Here is a 20,303-nt window from a genome sequence, read left to right on the forward strand (position 1 = left end):
CAGAAAGACTAGAAGAAGGCTAAACTACTGTCCTTTCATATATAGGAATGCCTACCAACATTTACATCCATTCTCTGTGATGATCTCAAGAGTCAATTCTAAGCCTTAGTTACAACATTCAGATAGTCACTACTTGACAAATATGGATGATCATCAATGCTGTTAAAAATGAAGTTTAACTGGTCAACTACATGCAAAAAAGTAAACTAAGCTCTCTTGTACCATGCACAAGGGTCAAACCAAAATGGATTAAAGATCTTGCTATCAAACCTCAAACCATGGGGAGGGGAAAGGGAAAAAAACATGAAAAAAAAAAAACATGAAACCATAAGGTACATAGAGGAAAATGTAGACAGAACACTCAATGACATTGAAGCTAAAGGCATCTTCAAGGATGAAACACTACTGTCCAGGCGAGTGGAAGCAAAAATAAACAAATGGGACTATGTTAAATTGAGAGGCTTCTGCACGACTAGAATACAAAGAGTACTCACATAACAAGAGAAACTATTCACCAAGTGACCATCAGATAAGGGGTTAATATCTAAGATATGTAAGACATTAACCCCATCTAGGATTGGGGAGAAGAAATGAACAGGTATTTCCTAAAAGAAAAAATACAGATGGCCAAAAGGCACACACACAAAAAAATACTCCACATCACTAATCATCAAAAAGATGCAAATCAAAGCAACAATGAGATATCACCTCATACCACAGAGACTGCACACATCACAAAGAACAAAACAACCAGTGCTGGCAAAAATGTAGGAAGAAAGGAACCCTCATTTGCTACTATGGAATGTAGACTTGTCCAGCCTTTTGGAAAACAATATGGATATTTCTCAAAAATTAAGCTTCCATATGATCCAGCAATACTACTCCTAGGATATACCCTAGGAACTCAAAAACACCATGCAGAAAAGCCCTCTGCATTCCTATGCTCATCACAGCACTATTTACAAGAGCCAGAATCTAAATACAACCCAAGTGCCCAAGAACAGATGAGTGACTAAAGAAACTGTGGTACACAATAGAATACAATGCAGCTGTTAGCAAAAATGAAGCCTTGAAATTTGCTCATACATGGATGGATATGGATATGGAGAGTATCGTGCTAGATAAAAATGAGTCAAAGGAAGAGGGTTAGACACAGAGTAATCTTACTCATTTGTGAGATATAAGAAAAAAGATAATAATATCCAGAGACAATAGAGATGGGGGCCAGGAAGATCAGTCCATAATAGGAAGTATGACACAAAGAGTAGAGATTGGAGGTAAGGTAGAGAAGAATATACTATGGCAATGATAGACAATACCCAGGGCTGTAAGGGGATAAAGTGATATGCATGGTACCCCTTTATTAACAATAGAGCAAACCACAGTGTCAAAAAGGCAAAGAGAGGGGTCGGAGAGAGAGCATGGAGGTAAAGGCGGTTTGCCTTACATGCAGAAGGACGGTGGTTCGAATCCCGGCATCCCATATGGTGCCCCCGAGCCTACCAGGAGTGTAGGATCAAGAGTAACCCTTGAGCATTGTTGGGTGTGACCCAAAAACCCAAAAAAAAAAAAAAGAGAGAGAGAGAAGTAAAATATCTGCCCCAGTGGCAGGTGGGGTGGGGGGAGTGGAAAGAAAACTAGGGACATTGGTGGCAAGAAATGTGCACTGATATAGAGGTGTTCATTCTATGACTGAAACTCAATCATGGACAAGTTTGTAACCACAGTGCTTAAATAAAGTAATTATTTAAAAATATAGGAGAAAAAAAAGAGAGTTGACCAAAATAAACCCTGGAGTTGTAATTTTTTTTTTAAATAACATTTCAAAGAATCTAGGCACTAAAAGAGCAGCAGCTATATAACAGGATTCACAACTATCTCTCATTTCAAACACTACTGTCAGTCAGTGACTTTCAAAATAAATTTTAGCAGAAAAAATACCCAACATTTTTCAAACCCAATCCTGGAGAAGCCCCAAGAAAAGAAAGTGACACATTGCTGTCTGTGTGTAAGTGAGGTGTTAAGGGTATACACCATGGGCCAGAAACTAGCAGCTATTGATACATTCCAAGTTAAGGCATATCAAAGTTACCACCTTTGATTTACTGACAACAGAACAGTAGCTTCAAGCTTACACACTGTCTTAAGGAGTGAAGAGGACAGAACCTCAAAAAATCAAAACAGAAACTCAAAGCTCCATGTCACAGTCTCCGGAATGAGCTGTTACAGGACTACCACACAGACCACCGATAGAGGGAACCAGCTGGCTGGGTAGCTGCTGAGCTAAAAGAAAATATGGGCAAGATAGAGTTACTGCCAGTAAAACTTCTAAATATGAAAGAGGGGAATTAGAAAAATAATATTATACTCAGAGTAAGGGAGGGTGAGAAATAAAGCATACATATATACTAAGGCTTCAAAACCTTTAGCACTGTTTCTATGCATGACAATTGGGAGACACCAAACTGGATAAAAATCTCACCCTCTTAATTAATTCAAGACCCTGGTTAAGAGACTACAAAGCTATCAACAGATATAGAGAGTGAAGGAAATATTTCTCACTATTACTACAACTCGCCCCTGTGTTAACAGTCATGTAATCAGTGGCCAGACTGAACAAAGACAGGCAGACCCTGGCTTTCTGGGAAGCCATCATAGGAGCTGCTAAAAAGCACGGGTGAGACAAAGCCAGGCTGAGCCTTGTTTTACCATTGACGACCATCAGGGCTCCCAGAGGCACACAGGTAAGAGCTGCGGATCCACCCTCACAGAGAGGGTGCGAGTACTGCAGCTTATACACGCCGCCCAACTTCCAGGCATCAGGCATGGACACAGCTTTGGCTTCAGTTCCCTGGTGAGGCAAAGGAAAGGAAAACAGTGATAAAGAAAGACGTCACTTTTCAAAAATATTCAAAGTGCAAATGGCCCCTGACTTGTCTAGAAAGAATAACTCCATCTAGTCTCCTTCATAAAATCTATTTCATTAATATTGTAACAATGTTAACAGAATATTTTTCATTTTTTTCTTTATTTAAGCCCCATGATTACATACATGATTGTATTTGGGTTTCAGTCATAAAAAGAACACCCACCTTAACCAATGCAATCTTCCCACCACCAAAGCCCCCCATCTCCCTTCTTCCCAACCCCTTTCTGTATTTGAGACAGGCATTCCACTTCTCTCACTCGCTACCATTGTCATGACAGTTAGTATAGTCATTTCTCTAACTATACTCACCACTCTATGTGGTGAGCTTCACATTGAGAGCCAATCCTTCTAGCCCTCATTTCTGCTGTCTCTGGGCATTATTACAATAATGTCTTTTGTTTATCTTAAAATCCATAGATTTGTAAACTATTATGTGTCAATCTCTCTCCCTCTGACTTATTTCACTCAGCATAATAGATTTTATGTACATCCATGTATAGAAATTTTTCATGACATATTACATCCCCACTGACGTGTCTGCCTAACAAAACCACATTATTCAAATCCTTTTTAATATACTTTCTCTTTCTCTTTTGACATTCTGTGCATGATTCTATGGTTATATGCTTCTATAACAGTATTTATCATAAGAATGGTCACTTTATTTTCATTTGTTCCTCTGCCCACTAACAAATTCCATGAGCACTAAGGCTACCCCACTATGTTCGCACCCTGCAGCTGGGTCAGTGCCCAGAATGCTGCACTGCAGCTATTTGAGAGTCCTGTTACTCCACACCCGTGTTTCCCAAAGTACTGAGACTGGCCCTAGGGTGCTGGGACAATCCAGGGGAATAGAGGCCCGGGTGCAGTGTGTGTGTGTGTGTGTGTGTGTGTGTGTGTGTGTGTGTGTGTGTGTGTGTGTGTGTGTGTGTGTGTGTGTGTGTGTGTGTCCAAGGGAATAGAGGCCCGGGCGCAGAGAGAGAGAGAGAGAGAGAGAGAGAATATGTGTGTGTGTGTGTGTGTGTGTGTGTGTGTGTGTGTGTGTGTGTGTGTGTGTGTGTGTGTGTGTGTGTGTGTGTATGGTGTGTTACTGGGTACAATTTGTGTGTGAGTGGTTACTTTCTTTTTGTTCACTTAAAGGAGGGGTGGGCAGAGGCAGAGATGGGTGATTCTTTTCTCCTAAGAAGGGAATAGTAAAGCCAAACATATCTGGAGATCTCTGTTCTATGTCAGAGCAGAGGCAGAGATATTAAAAGCTTTTCCACTCCCAACCCCTTTGCTCCATTCTGCAATACCTACTATACATATCAAACTTTGACTAATGGTAAGTCATAAATATTAAAACAAAAATTTTTATAATACCCAACTGACCCTATTATGGAGTCAGAACCCATAGTTCATGAAACAGGATAAGGATGAGAGAAAGACTGATGGGCTAGTGTAGGCTTTGCATTCAGGAGATGTGGGTTCTATCTCTGCCATCACCTGGTTCCCACAACATTGACCTAGGAGTAGTCCTCATCCCAAGAACCACTAATCATGGTCCTAAAACAAGAGAGGGGAGCAATCATGTGTCTGAGAATAATCCCCCCAAATGACCAGCAGCCCATGTGGGAGTAAGAAGCACAATTGCAGGTTGCACATGACACTGAGCCCATCAGAAACTGCTAGTAAGTTCCAGCGTATTCTCAGGCACAGTCACAGGAAATTCTGTCCACAATGTTCTCTGTAAATTTCTGACATCCTAAAAACATCTCAGTCTCTCCCAAAATCTCACTAATACTATACAATGGTTTGTCTCCTTGTCTCTGTCAACCTGGGACAGAAGACCCTGAGTGTGGATACTAGCATTAACTTGGCACGAGTAGTCACTTCTCAAAAGGACACTGCGTAGAATGAAACAACTATGACAAACAATGTCACTCTCTATACTTTAGTAATTTGTTGTCAAAACATACAACTGTTAACATAAAAAATAACTGAAGTGCCAAAGAGATAGGATCGTGACTAAGGCACTTGTCTTACATGCAGCCAACCCAGGTGTAATATCCAGCACTAACTCTATGCAGGTTGATCCCTGAGCCTGGAATTTAGTCCTGAGCACTGATGGGAGTGGCCCCCAAATCAAAATAATTTAAAAATAAAGAATTTAGTCATCAACTAATAGCCCCAATTCATAGCCACTAATAAAGAGGGTCAGAATGTGGTCCCAAGTAATAGAGCACATGCCTTGCACATGCAAGACCCTGGAATTGATCGTTGGCCCACATGGCTCCCCCAAACACCACTGGAATGTCCCTGCCATGACATCACAGCATAGCCAGCTATGACCCACCCCTCACAACAACAACCACACAGAAACTAAAGAAATAAAGGTGGGGCCCAAGTCATTGTGCATAGGGTAAGACTCTTGCCTTGCACAAAGCTGACCTGAATTAGATCTCCAGTATCCATTATGGGCCCCCCATGCCCACCAGGAGTAATTCCTGAGAGCAAAGCCAGGAGTATATCTTGAGCATTACTGGGTATGGTCCAAAATAAAACAAAAAATTAATTAAGAGAGGAGCTGGACAAATAGCACAGCAGTAGGGCATATGCCTTCCATGCAGCGGACCCAAGTCAATCCCCAGCAACTTATATGGTCCTCAGAGCATCATTAGGAGTGATTCCTGACTGCAGAGCCAGGAGTAAACCTTGAATATCACTGGGTGTGTCTCCAAAACAAAAAAAAAAAAATGAAGGAAGAGAAAAAGAGTGAGCGGAAAGACAGCATTTTACTATTTACTAATATACCATAAGCCCATGGTATGTCCATCCTGTGTACAGCAACTAACCTTTATTTTTTGCATCTCCATTGTGATCTATTTTTTTCAAGTACATATTTTCTTTTTCTAATTTTATTTGAAATAATTACTTTATTTAAGTACCGTGGTTACAAAATTGTTCATGATGGCGTTTCAGTCATACAATGTATACCACCCTTCAGCAGTGCACATTTTCCTGCCACCCATATATATTCCCAATTTCCCTTCTACCTTCCCCCATCTGCCTCTGGGAACATTTTTTCAAGTACATATTTTATTAATAAAAATAGTGTTCATTTTCATATTTTATCCTTTTTAATTGTTTTAAACACCATGGTTACAAGATTGTTCATGCTAGGTTCTTTGTTTTATAGATAAAGTTGCTCAGAATTGAGCAACGAAACTTTAATATCCAACTACATTTGACCAAGAAATCTGATATACCATGCCCCCTCTTATTGATGCACCCTCTTTCCCAACAGGAACAGGAACACCTACCACTTACAGCACTCACCTGAGGCATGTAGCCCGACTCCAGCATGAGCAGGTGTATCAATACTACCAAGGCATCATTGGCATCAGCACAGTCCACTGACTGATACAGGAGCTCTAATGAGTGTGGCACTTGCCCTTCCAGTGACTCACTGCAGAGCATTGGCTCTGAGGGACAGAAGCCTGGAACTCCCTCTTCCATATCCACAACATCGGGGATCGACTCCGCTCCCATAGTGTGACTAGGTCCCGACTAAAGGAAACATCAAAAACAATCAATGCTGGGACCGTAGAGACAGGACAGAATATAAAGCCTTGTATACAGTAGACCCATGTTCCATCCCCAGTACCATCAGGAGTGATCCCTGAGTTCAGAACCAGGATTAAGCCCTAAGCAGTCAAGTATCACCTAAACCCCCTCAACCCCCCCAAAATACCCCTAATAAATATGTTAATAGGCATTTATTTTTACATAGTATATACTGTATCCTAAAATGAACTGGCTTGACTGGATTCATTTTGAACCGAGTTCAAACTACATGACAGGGTTCAGAAATGGGACACATTTTAAGCATACCCTGCTAAATAAATAAATTCTACTTACTCCATTCTGAACTTCCTTTGTCTACTAAATCTGGCTAACATGGAGACTGCCTAGAGATTGTCTCACTTTCTGCCTCTACCTTAAGAAACCCCACCCCTCACCACATTCAAGTTCTACTGAATTAATTGCCCTAAACATTTCAATGTTTATGTCATTGGTGCTTCAGACTCCTCTGTCTCCTGACGTTCAGCAAGAGTCTCCCAGGTAAATTCTACTCCACTTGCTCTTCTGCTATAATTTCCACACACTATCAGCAGTTTTCTGACAAGAACCCAGCTACAGGGCTGCTGATATGGCTCACATAATTTGCCTTGAGTGTATAAGACCTACATTCAATTCCCAGTACTTCCCAGAAAAAAAAAAAAACATACACACAAACTAATAATTATGCCCCAGGTTCCAGCCTGACACTTGTAGTGTTTTCCCAACACAGTTACCAGCATTTTCTTAAATTATGTCCTGGAATGTGACTAAGATATCTTTAGGAAAAAAGATCTACGATAAAGTAAATCTAGTAAATGCTATAAGCTATTGCCACCTCACTCTCCATAGTCACAATTACTGATGTTCTGAAGTCTCAGAACTCCAATGTCATTTAAGAAGCACTATCCTCCTTTCTCAGTGTATCATCATTGGAACACTAGGCATTTCATGGAACTAGTTATTCACAGAGGACATGATAAGCAATGTGGGCCAGCAAAATAAAGTCTAAACTCCTAAACTACTGAGCATACAAGGTCTTTCAACACCTGATACTTGGCTGTATCCAGTTCACATTCTGCCCTCCAGTTTACTTTCCCCAAGTCTCCAGTAGAGAAAACAGAGACTATAACTATGCTCTGCAAATGTATTGCTGGAGCAGTGCTAGGGGTCAAACTCAGGACCTCACAAATAAGGCATGTGCTCTACCACTTGGTTGAGTCTAATCCCCAGCCCAGGAAGCCTAGTAAAGGGGCAAAGCATATTAACATTATATATAGCATGAATGAAAGGAAATCAAAATGTCATATGAATAGATAGAAGCATGGGAAGGAGCAAAATTCCTGGAAATCTGACTTCTGATGGCCTAACAAAAAGGTCCAAATTCACTAGACAAAACTTTGAAGCAATGAAAATTCATATTACCAAAAAGAGGCTTCATATTTTTTAGCAAATAGAAACTACTGTATTATCACTCTGCATAGGCGTTGAATGAATAAAATGGGTAGGGTTTGCCTTGCTTATGACCGATCCAGGTTCAATATACAGCTTCCCATATGGTCCACTGAGCCTCCCAGGAGTTCATGAGTGCAGAGCTAGGAGCAATCTCTGAGCACCACCAGGTATGACCAAAAAGCAAAACGAAACAAAACAAAAACAAAAAACCTTGATATCTAGCTATTAAGTACTGAGGCTCTTTGCTTCTTATATATTTGTTGTCTAACTTTTACCTTTTAATACTGACAATTTGTGGAAAAAATATTTCAAAGGGTTACCCTAACCAATTACATGGACCAGAGATATCACGATTCCCTCCAATGTTTGCCAAGCCTCCTCCCAATTCCATGAGAGCCACCAACATCCACTGGACCCTTCTGATAAGACAGGAGTGATTATCAGTCTGCATGCATGCAAACATTTTTAAAAAATGCTCGGTATCACTTTCCTAAACAAATGTCATTTGTGTAGCCTATTAAAAACGCAACAAATAGTAGCTGAAGTTCTAAATAAAATGGAGCAATAAAATGAATTAAAATGAACAATAGAAACAATAGTAATAAAATGAACTTTTGAATAAGAGTAAAATTTTCCTATGATTCAAGCTTTACCAAACTATTTTTCCCTTAATGGTGCATGCCATGTAGCAAAGCAAAACATAATGTTTCAAGCAACTATTTCATGAATTTGAAGTGTTTCAAGAATGTGTGAGATAACAAGCTCCATTTCCACAGTAAGATTTCAGTCATCCTATAGAGATCTCAGAATACAAAACAAGCTTTCAAAACTAGTGACTAACTTAAGACAAAATTTTCTAAAAAGTAACTAGTAATTACCAACAGCACTATGAAAAATTCCATCTTACTGGAAAAATGGTCACTTCTTTAATAAGAAAAAAATAGGTCCTTCTATAGAATTTGAGTCTTTTAGCAAAAAAAAAAAAAAAAAAAAAAACTGATTTGTCAGGTGGTATACTTGTGTATTCTGAGGGCTTATTTCTGGCTTTGCCCACTCCTGGTGGGCTCAGGGGGACCACATGAGATGCCAGGGATCAAACATGGGTCAATGTGGCCACCCCCAAAATAAAAAACCTACTTTAAAATTTATAAGTTTGCTTGATCTTACTATCTCTGGATACTGTTCCTAAAAACCTGACACAGTTTTATAATTTTCTTTTTTGTTGTTGTTTTTGTTTCAGGGTCACACCCGGCAGCGCTCAGGAGTTACTCCTAAGAAGTGCTAAGAAGTCATTCCTGGCAGGCACAGAGAGACCATATGGGATGCTGGGATTCGAACCACCATCTGTTCGAATCAGCTGCGTGCAAGGCAAATGCCCTACCACTGTGCTCTCTCTCCAGCTCCTATAATTTTCATAATTTACTAATCTGTTGAGGTTTCTTTTTTTTTTTTTTTTTTTTGGTTTTTGGGTCACACCCAGCAGCGCTCGGGGATTACTCCTGGCTCTATGCTCAGAAATCACTCCTGGCAGGCTCAGGGGACCATATAGAATGCCAGGATTCGAACCACCATCCTTCAGCGTTTAAGACAAACGGCCTACTGCTGCGCTATCTCTCCAGCCCCATCTGTTGAGGTTTTTAAGTAACTGTCTATTGTCTATATTCAATGCCATGATAAGTACAATAAACACCTATGCCCTTAAATGTTGAAGGCCCATAAAAAACTAAGCTTAGGGGATAACATATATAAAACAATTCATAAAAGGCAGGATGATAAATAATAATAATAAATATTACAAGGCAAATATTACAAGACAAAAATATTAAATAAAATAATTGGACCATGATTGGCTAGTTTGGAGAAAATGAACAGAGACACAGAGAGAAGGGGCCTTGGGGAAGGTTGAAGGATTCCAGGTTGATTAACAGGCAGAAGCTGGATGCAGTCCCTAAGCTGTGTGAGCCTATGCACAGGCAGGCACTGGAATGTCCTGACTGCTACAAGTCCAGGCTGAGTGAGTTGACAGTTTATAGGAGGGGAACAGAGAAACAAGTCTGAAAAAGCTGGGTGGACAACTTTCCAGAAAGTCAGGATGCAGAGCCACGACCTTTTTCCCTTCTCTCTAAAAAGACAGAATGAACTAGAAAAATCTGGTTCCCTTCAGTTCATAACTTACAAGGAAGGATTCATGTATGATGCAGTTACTAAAGAGCAGGAGACAAGGATCCTAAGTACATAGGAAGAAGAGAAATCTATAAAGTAGACAGAAACAGCAGTGCTAGACTCCTGCCTTGCCTGAGCCCTAGGTTTGATCCACAAAACTCCCTCCTCCCAAAAAAGACACTGGGAGCCTGGAATGAAGAGAAAAACACTTGAGTAAATTAAGGAGTTGGATATAAGGAGTCAAAACCCATTTCAAGGGGCCAGAGTGACAGTGCAGAGGGTAGGGCCTTAAACATGGCTAACCCAAGTTTGATTCCTAATATCCTACATGGTCCCCCATACACCATCAGGAGTGACTGCTGAATGCAGAACTCAGGAGTAACCCCTGAGCACTGGTTGTGGCCCAAAAGCAGACAAACAAACTTATTCCATGCATTTTAGACTCAGGGAAACAACAGTGACCCAGCAGAGAGGATGGCTGATTTGGAAAGAAGAGAATAATAGCAATGCACATATTTTCAAATTTTATGTTGGCATACAGAATCTGAGATAACAATCTCTTTGAACCCAAGTGCAAGTAAATATTCTACAGATCACTGAGAAATAACTGGCTAGCAAAGGCTTACTAGGTGGAACAAAATTTATGAAGGAATAACCCAGAGAAGCAAAGCTGGGATTATTTAGAGCAGAGGTAATGATAACAGTCAAGGAGTGACTGTGAAAACAAAATAAAGAAACCAGGATCTTCAGAATGCCAACTCATATTGGACCAAACAACTATAAAAGAAAAACAAAAATTTTAAAGGCCAGAGAGACAATTCAGTGCAGGGCAATACATACCTGGGCATTCAGCCATCAATACCAGGCCTGTATCCCCTGCCTGGCATTGGTTGAAGCAGCCCACAGATGCTCAAGCACTGCTGGGAAGGCCCCCACAAAAGGTCCAACTAGTTACTTCTTAATATGTTTTAATTCTGAAAAATATGATGTGCAACCTACTGACGATCATCCTCACTGCTACAGAATTCACTGTGTGGAGGGAGACAGAGACGGAACAAACACCCCTTCCCTGCTGTGACCGTTACCACTCACCATGCTGTCATCACTCCTGACATGGGCCTGGCCTGCCGTCTCCTGCACTGACCCACTCAGCTCTTCATTCTGTGTGCTGGACTGACTGGAGCTGGCGGCCAGAGAGGGTTGGTCATTATGCTGGAGTGAGGAATGCTCTGAATCTGTGGATGAAGGTAAATTAGGTGCTGGAATGGCATCTTCAAGAATCAAACATATCAAGTCCCCAGAAACAATCCCATAGGAAGCCAACGTCTCTTCATCTCCAGTGAGGGCATCCTTGTTGTTCAAGGTAATTGCAAACCGGGAATCGGAACTGCCAAAAAAGATGGATAAGGATATTAAGAGCTACCTATCACCACTGCCTTCAATAATATGTTTGGAACACAGTAAGGCACATGATATAACCCCCAGAGAACTAAGCAATGAGAACAAAACAAAAATAAGAAAGCAGCTAATGTTTTGAGTAAACTTTCAAAATTATTCAGCACCAAATGCCTAGATTACAGGTTTCTAATGGCCAAAATTCTAGAGTAGTGGCTAAGACACAGTAATTCTCTATGATTATGTCATGCTTTCCGTAGTTCTAAGATACACACTTCACTGTATTTTGACATCTTTGAAACAGAAATGAATGCTCATCAAGTCAACATTATATCAGCAAAATCGTATTTTTCCCTTTAGTATTACATAAAAACATGCATCCATCTTTTTTTTTTTTTGGTTTTTGGGCCACACCCGGCGGTGCTCAGGGGTTACTACTGGCTGTCTGCTCAGAAATAGCTCCTGGCAGGCACGGGGGACCATATGGGACACCGGGATTCGAACCAACCACCTTTGGTCCTGGATCGGCTGCTTGCAAGGCAAACACCACTGTGCTATTTCTCTGGGCCCGGCATGCATCCATCTTAAAGCAGTAACAGATTCAACAAATCTTTTTAAACTATAAATTTTACTGCAAAAATTCCTTTGCTAAAAATCCTCCAGAATTTTTATTTGAACTTGAATAGACTCCTCAACTTGCTCCATAAAGTCCAACATTGAGTCCTGCATACTTCATGCATATTATACTGTCTGGCCCCTCATTTGATACTGCCTACATCACTGGTCTTTAACCACTGCTCCACTGCTTTACTCTCTTCTCAAATTGTATTTGTTTGGGTTTGGGGATACATTCAGCAATGTTCAGGATTTGCTCCTGGCTGTGTTGAGTGATCACTCTTGGCAGTGCTTAGGCAACATATGTGATGATGGAGATCAAACCCTAGTGGGCTGCATGCAAGGCAACAAGTACCTACCCACAACAGTACATCTGATATTCAACTGCCTCTTCCCATTCCCACAAAAATTAAGGTTCATAAAACTAGGTATTCTGAACAATAGTATTGGAACAATAGTACCAAGGAAACATTTAGTACAGAGGCAAACATCTGCCTTGCAACAACCTGGGTTCAATCTTTGACTTCCCATAAGGTCCTCTGAACATTGCCAGGAGAGATCCCTGTGTACAGAGCTAGGAGTAACTCCTGAAGATTGCCAGGTATAGGCCAAAATAAATAAACAACAATAAAAATGGGCATTCTTGGGAAAGATAGTATAGAGATTAAGGTGCTTGCATTGCATGTGGCCTACTGGAGTTCAAATCCATGGTACTACATATGGTCCCAAAAAGCCCCAGACCACTACCAGGTTGGCACAAAAGAAATACACACACACACACACACACACACACACACACACACACACACACATACACGCACACGCACACGCACACGTATTTCTGCCTACAGAGTTTAAAACTATATCTCCAGTCACTGACAAAAAAGTATCTGTGGAAAATGTTACCAACAAAGAGTAGTTGGTAATTTCAAAATGAAACTGAAATCAGGACTACCTTTCCAATGTTTTTATAAGACAATAAGTGTATCATTTTGCAATACTAGACCCTAGTTCTAAATGAGTCTTCATAATCAAAAACAGATGAGAGCCTGAGTGTCCATTCATTCCCTTAACCTCTCTTACTGTTAAGTACAAATTCACACTTGTTACTGAAGAGCACTTATGATGCCTCCTACTGGGAAGAATTCAAATTCAAAACCAATCCTGCTTAAATAAGCCAAGAGCTCATGTAAGCCTAAAGCAATGAACTTTTTGCACCACAAAATAACTAGCCTTGGGAGTCATCATTTCATCACGAAGTGATAGAGTACTAACAAGCCACTACAATACAAAAATTTTATGACACCTTTACATTTAGCAATGCTGGTTTTATCCATCAGCCTTTATGAGACATTAGCAAAGTTCTCTAAAAATTACATTTTTATTCTTTCTTAAAATGATGCACTTTCAAAAGATTCCAGTCATCTTTTTTTCATGCATGTATAAACACATTTTTACTTATCAAGTAAGCTTTCTTTGGCAGAGAAAATACCGCTACTTATTAGAAAATCAGAGGTTATGCTTTCGTTTTCAGATGCTACGAATAAATAAAATGTTGAAGTTCTGCCACATATCCAGAAAACCATCACCCCAATGCTGGCAGAAAAGAAGAGAAATATCTCAAATGAACAATGTGTTTATATATTATTGTTTATTTCTAGAATGTGGAACAAATAAGTACTTTATGAATAAAAATTAAGTCAATATTCTTTATTCCTTTAGGATAGGGGAAGTGGACCTGGACCAATAGCAAGGCGGGGAGGTGCTTAATCTGCACATGGCCAAACAGAGTTGTATCCCCAGCGTCCCATTTGATCCCAAGTGTTGCCAAGAGTAATTCCTGAGTGCAGAGTCAGGAGTAACCAACTCCCATGGCACAAAAACGAAACAAAAAGAAAGAAAAGAAAATGAGAAAAGTTATTTCAAAAGTCACGTGTGTTTTCCAAAAAAAAAGTTTTTAAAAAAATCAATGTTTCTGAAACTGGGGCAGAGTGGACAATGACTTCAAGTTCATTAAGAAATGCCATCCTAGAAGTGGTGGGCCTTTGTGGCATAATAGAACAACCTGCTTAGTATTAAAGACCCTTTAAAAATAACAGTGTCAGATGGAATCATCTTTTTTTTTTTTTTTTTTTTTTTTGGTTTTTGGGCCACACCTGTTTGACGCTCAGGGGTTACTCCTGGCTATGCGCTCAGAAATTGCCCCTGGCTTGAGGGGACCATATGGGACGCCGGGGGATCAAACTGCTGTCCGTCCTACTCTAGCGCTTGCAAGGCAGACACCTTACCTCTAGCGCCACCTTCCCGGCCCCAAGATGGAATCATCTTAACCACAATCATTACACATTAAGTGAAGGAAGGAAGATATTCTCAGACTAAGTTTTCCTATCTGAAGATGAAATTTAACATTCCTGCCATTAGCCACGCTCAACTGCCGAAACACGCCTGAAAGAGAAACTAAAAGCTGTCCTGTCTAAAGAAAGAATAGGAATAGAAAAAGGAATGTGATCTCATTTTCTATATATCCAAGTCCCCTTAGAAGCCAAGTTCATTCTATGCACATTCTCCATCTTGAACCCAGATATGCCCAGGTGGAGCTGAGTGGTAGGTAGCACAGTGGTAGAGTGTTTGCCTTGCACAATGCTGATCCATGATGGACACAGGTTCGATCCCTGGCATCCCATATAAGCCCCTGAGCCATGAGCAATTTCTGAGCACAGAGCCAGGAATAATCCCTGAGAGCCGCCCAGTGTGGCCCAAAACAAGACAAAACAGATATGCTCAGGTGGCTTCTTCCCCTCCAGAGAAGCCCCTCAGAAACTTCTCCCTCTCTCCTCCTCTCTCTCCCTTTGTATGCCTCTAAATGAAACTATTTTACTTGTTTTTAAGAAGTTAATTTAAAATAAAAGATAATTCAATTTTCAAAATTTATGGTGGAATGAATAAGCCAATAAGCAAAAACACTGAAAGTTTTACAATAGGAAGTAACAGGCTTAAAATATTTAAATGGCTTTATGTTATGTCGAGGTTTCACTGTTTCTTTTTGTTTTTTTAATTTGGGAGAAACCTATCATGAATGGCCTCATTTCACAAACTCCCTAAAAATTACATGCAGATTTGTGAGAGACATAGTAACCAAATTCCTTGCTATCAGAAAACTTGCCCTTGGAGTCTTTCTGAAAAAGTCTAGTGCTTTTTTTTTTTCAACACACTCCAAAAACCCCAAATTCAAAAGCTCAGTATTTGAGGAGGATCCTGCCACTAGGGTACCCCCAGAAAATGGCTAAGGGGAAACAGTGGCCTCAACTACACACAAGCTGTTGCTTTCTTTTCCCATGGTGCACTTCCCAAACTGCAAGTTCTCCCTTGCCATCAGGACTTCATCTTCCACCTTCATTTTAGCAAAAAGAGTGGGGGCAAGGGAAGGAGGGCAGCAATTCCACCGGGAAAAAATAAAAATGACTGAAACAGCTTTCAGGATGCCCAGCTTGCTTTTTGCAAAAAAAAAAAATCCTGCAGCAGGGACTGGACCGATAGATACTACAGCGGGTAGTGAACTTGCATGGCACAGGCCGACCCGGGTTCGATCCCGGGCATCCTAAAAGACTTCCCCGAGCCTGCCAGGAGTGTGATCCCAGAGCACAGAGCCAGGAGCATCGCCGGATGTACCCCCCCAAATCATCTAAACTTATCAATACCTTTGTTAATCATTGTGACCTAATAAAATATTTTTTTAAAATGTTAAATCCTGCATTAAAAAATATGTTAAATCCACCACCCCGGTGGTGGTGCCCCAGGCGCGCGCGGGAACAGGTGGCTGCAAGAGGAAGAAGAGCCCAATTCTTAACTCCTTCCAAAACTTTCCCAACTTTCGCTTAAAATGGGGATGACAGCAACCCAACTCCAATCATATTTGCAATCAAGGCGTTTAAATAAAGAAATTGTATTTGTAAATACAGTTCTGTAAGTGCTTTGCCAACAGATTTTTTTTAAAAAGTAGGCACAAAAAATACAAGATCAATTTTAGCAAAATTGCAGCCCACTTCTCACTGCTATGAAATGTTCCTCATATGTTACAATGTTATAAGTCAAATCGCATTGCAAGTGCAATGAAAACAATGGGGGGATGGCTGGGGAGGGGGGTTCCCTTAAGTCCCCAGCTAGGCGTCACCCCCGACCACGCAGGGGGTGAAGTGGGCAGCAGGTGGGGAGGAGAGACGCGTCCCGGTCCGCCCCTGGGCAGCCAGCAGGGTGGGGGACAGAGGGGGCGCAGGCAGGGGAGGAGGCTCACCCTGGAGGGGCACCACGGGGTCCCCGCGACGCCCGGCCATGGTCTCCGCGCCGCCCCTCGCCGCCAGCGGCACCCGAGTCCCAGCTCCGGGCCCACGTCACAGTGCACTCACGTGACTCGGCGGGTGCCCCCCCCCCCTTACCTGTACCCCCAGGCGGGCAGCAGCACCCGGCTCAGGCGCGCGCGCAGCTGGCCCAGCGTCGGTTCGGCTTCGGGCACCTCCAGCGGCCCGCTCCGCTTCTGCAGCCGCACCCGCAGCTTCATGGCCGGCCGAGGCTCCCGGGCCTCCGGGCCTCCCGATCGCGGCCCGCCGCGATCTCGCTCTCGCTCTCCGGACTCGGACGCTCCCGAGAGCGCCCCCTGGAGTCACCCCGCGAGCGAGCGAGCGGGCGGCCGGGGTCGGCGCCGCCTCGGCCCGGACTCGACTCGACTCGACGCGCGGTCGATGGACTCGGCGCGCCACCGCGACACCTGGGACGGGACGCACTGCGCAGGCGTGGCCGGTCACCGCTCAATGGCACTGACGCTCGCTCGCTCGCTCTCGCTCTCGCGCGCTCTCTCTCCTCTCTTTCTCTCTCTGTCTCTGTCCCTCTCTGTCTCTGTCTTTCTGACTCTGTCTCTCTCCCTCTCCTCTCTCTCCTCTCTGTCTTTCTCTCTGTCTGTCTCTGTCTATCAATGTCTCTCCCTCTCTCAACTTTCACTCATCTCTCTCCCTCTCTCCTCTCTCCTCTCAGCAATTCAAAGGTGTCTCTCCCTGTCTCTCCTCCCTATGTCTCTCTCCCCTCTCTTTCTTTCTTCACTCTTGTCATCTCAGCAATTCAAAGGTGTCTCTCTGTCTCTCTCCTCTCTCTCCTCTTATCTCTCTGTCTCTTTCTCCTCCTCTGTCTCTCTGTCTCTGTCTCTGTCTCTCTCTCTCTCTCTCTCTCTCTCTCTCTCTCTCTCTCTCTCTCTCTCTCTCTCTCTCTCTCTCTCTCTCTCTCTCTCTCTCTCTCTCTCCAATGCGTGCAGAAGAGGATATTGCGGGACTACAGGGCACTGCCCATTGCCATCAGCAGTGAATAAGAGTTCCACATATACACTCTGTTATGCTGAGTGAACTAAGAGGGAGAAAGATAGGCACAGAATTAGTCTCACTCACCTATGGGTTTTAAGAAAAATTAAAGTCATTACTGGAATAAGGCCCAGAGACAACAGAGATGACGGATGGAAGGTCCTGCCTACAATACGAAGCTCACCACAAAGAGTAGCAATGCAGTTAGGGAAATAACTGCACTGACAACTAGCATGACCATCTTGATGAGTAGGAGAAGTAAAATACCTGTCTCGAATACAGGCAAGGGTTGGGATGGGGGCGGGGGGTATTGGTGGTGGAAATGTTGCACTAGTGAAGGGACCAAAATCATGCTTGTAATCAAAAATAAAGATTTTATTTAAAAAAAAATTACAACTAGCCTAAGCTTGGGGTTGGAGCCCTAGCACTGCGTGGCCTCCCCAATACTGCTCAAGGTAGCACCTGTATAGAAGGGTGGACACCAAAAGCCAAGACCCAAGTAAAATTAAAAGGATGCGCGGATTGTACTATCGGCCATGCCTTGGAAGAGCAGCCTTGGGCTCCCGGGTATCCAGTTGTACTGCCATTGGCTCTGGTAAAGATGCTTAGGTTGAAATCAGAGAGGTCCGAGAGTAAGTTAATCATCCGTTGCTGTATCACAGTCGCCCGGAGTTGACCCGCGTAACACAACTTTTTTCCATGAGGACTGGGATTTGGGTATGGCTCGGCTAGGTGCTCGTGTCTGGCTTAGATCAGACAAAACAGAGAGCTCCTCTGAAGTTATCCGAACCGGACTCAGCTCAAGAATCAGATTCCAAAAGGGCTCCTTCACCCAATTTGTAACCACTATCACCCCTCCCTTATTTACAACAGGGACTCAGTTTCCAGGACTTGGCATGGAACTTCCCTCGGGACAAGTGATCCAAAGAATCCAGACAGAAGTCACGATAAATACTTTCTTTTTTCTTTTTTTAAATTGAATCACCTATAGATAAAAAGTTGCTCAAGATTGAGTTTCAGCCTTACAATGTTCAACCACTCGGTGTACATTTTCCACCACCAATGTCCCAGTTTCCCTTCCCATCACCGCCCAGCCTGCCTCTATGGCAAACACCTCCCCCCCAACCCCAAGCTTTATATTTCCTTTTAGACACTCTGGATTTGTAATACTGATACTGAACATGTATCATGCATCTCACTTTACCTCCTTTAATTGAGCGCCTAGTGCGATCATTTCCCATAATGTCATAATGGTCCTCCTCATAGCTGCAGTCACATACACATCCACTGTGACAAGCTTCCTACTATGGATCAGTTCTATGTCTTTTATGATCTAAGCTGCAGAAGCATAGCATCACCTCTAGTGTAGCCTGGTCACAAACCAAGTGAAAGAAGAAATCAAGCCAGTTTCATTGAATACCTAGAGACCAATAGTAATTGGGGGTGGGGGTGGGGGCTAAGGCTGGTGGTCACCACAGCACATGTACCAAGTCAGGTGATAGATAACCATAGGGGTGGGAGAGTAAGTATCATCAAGTTCCGTTCCTATGATTTATTCTTGTCTTGAAAATGACGAGTTGAATTGTTTCTCCCAGCAGGTGGCAGTATTCGCCCACATCGTGATCATTCATAAATATAATACTGTGGTTGGTTTCTTCTCCATACTCAGGGGTCTCAAACTCAATTTACCTGCGAGCCGCAGGAGGCAAAGTCGGGGTGATCCTTGAGTGCAAAGTCAGTAGTAAGACTTGAACATTGGGGGGGGGGGTGACCCAAACAACTAAAACAAAACAAAACAAAAAAAGATTCCTCTAGGGCAGGGCCACAAAATGTACGAGGGCCGTTTGCAGCCTGCGGACCGCGAGTTTGAGACCCTGCCTCAGTCTCTTAGGGACTCAAAAGATTAAAAAACACATTTTCCTAACCATGAAGGCATTAAATTTAGAGAGGAAACTCTTGTAGTAGTGCCTTTAAAGCAACTTGCTTATGGTAGAAATATGATAGGGTATGGAATTGGGGTACAGGGGTTACCAAGCTGATAGGGACCTTTAATGCAAGCAGCACAGAATAGAGAAAATGTGGCTGGGAGTGTTCAAAGTGGAGAGCCAGGTGGGAAAACCTCTGATCAAAAAGAGCCTGGAGCAGAACTGGAGAAGAGTAAAGCCATAGGGTGCTTGCCTTGCATTTGACCTACCAAAAGATCCCTGGCACCCCTATGGAGTCCCCTAAATCCTGCTAGGAGTACATTTAGGAGTAAATCTCGAGAGCACTGAGTGTACCCCCCCCCCAAAAAAAAAGAACCTGAAGGGCTGAGGAGATAGCCCAAGTGACTGACTACATGCTAGCCTTGAGTTGGATTGCCCAGCCCCCATAGTCCCCAGCTCACTGCTAGATGTGGCCCTGTTGGCTCCCCAGGACCCCCCAGAGATGACCCCTACTTTAAAAATAAGGGTATTGGAGCAGAGGTGCAGATGGTAGGGCATTTGCCTTGCACGAACTAACAGAACAGACTGTGGTTTGATCTCCCAGCATCCCATATGGTCCCCCAAGCCAGGGGCAATTTCTGAGCTCATAACCAGGAATAACCCCTTAGTGTCACCAGGTGTACCCTCCCCCCAAAATAAAGAGTATTGAACTAAGCAAAGAACTTAAGGATTTGGAGCACCAGAAACATGTGGTGAATCAAGAGAGCATTTTAAGCAGGAGTGTCTTTATCCATCAAGATCCTTAATTCTGAGCAATGGAAGCTGACTAAACAATTAGAATCATTAAAGGACACTAGAGAGCCAGAGAAATAGCTGAAA

At 42.7% G+C, this 20,303-nt stretch overlaps 1 protein-coding gene across 1 annotated transcript in view; it reads right to left on the reverse strand.

The window, feature by feature from the left end:
- Positions 1-16,789, reverse strand: part of FBXO7 (F-box protein 7) — a 25,230-nt gene extending 8,441 nt beyond the window's left edge. Inside the window, 4 exon segments of the mRNA XM_049783145.1 lie at positions 2,710-2,851; positions 6,248-6,478; positions 11,240-11,534; positions 16,591-16,789. Of these exon segments, the coding sequence (XP_049639102.1) occupies positions 2,710-2,851; positions 6,248-6,478; positions 11,240-11,534; positions 16,591-16,712 (790 nt within the window). The 5' untranslated portion in view covers positions 16,713-16,789.
- Between the last annotated feature and the right edge of the window lie 3,514 nt (positions 16,790-20,303).

Source organism: Suncus etruscus, chromosome 11 (genome assembly GCF_024139225.1).
Source record: "Suncus etruscus isolate mSunEtr1 chromosome 11, mSunEtr1.pri.cur, whole genome shotgun sequence".
In the NCBI taxonomy this organism is placed as follows: Eukaryota; Metazoa; Chordata; class Mammalia; order Eulipotyphla; family Soricidae; genus Suncus; species Suncus etruscus.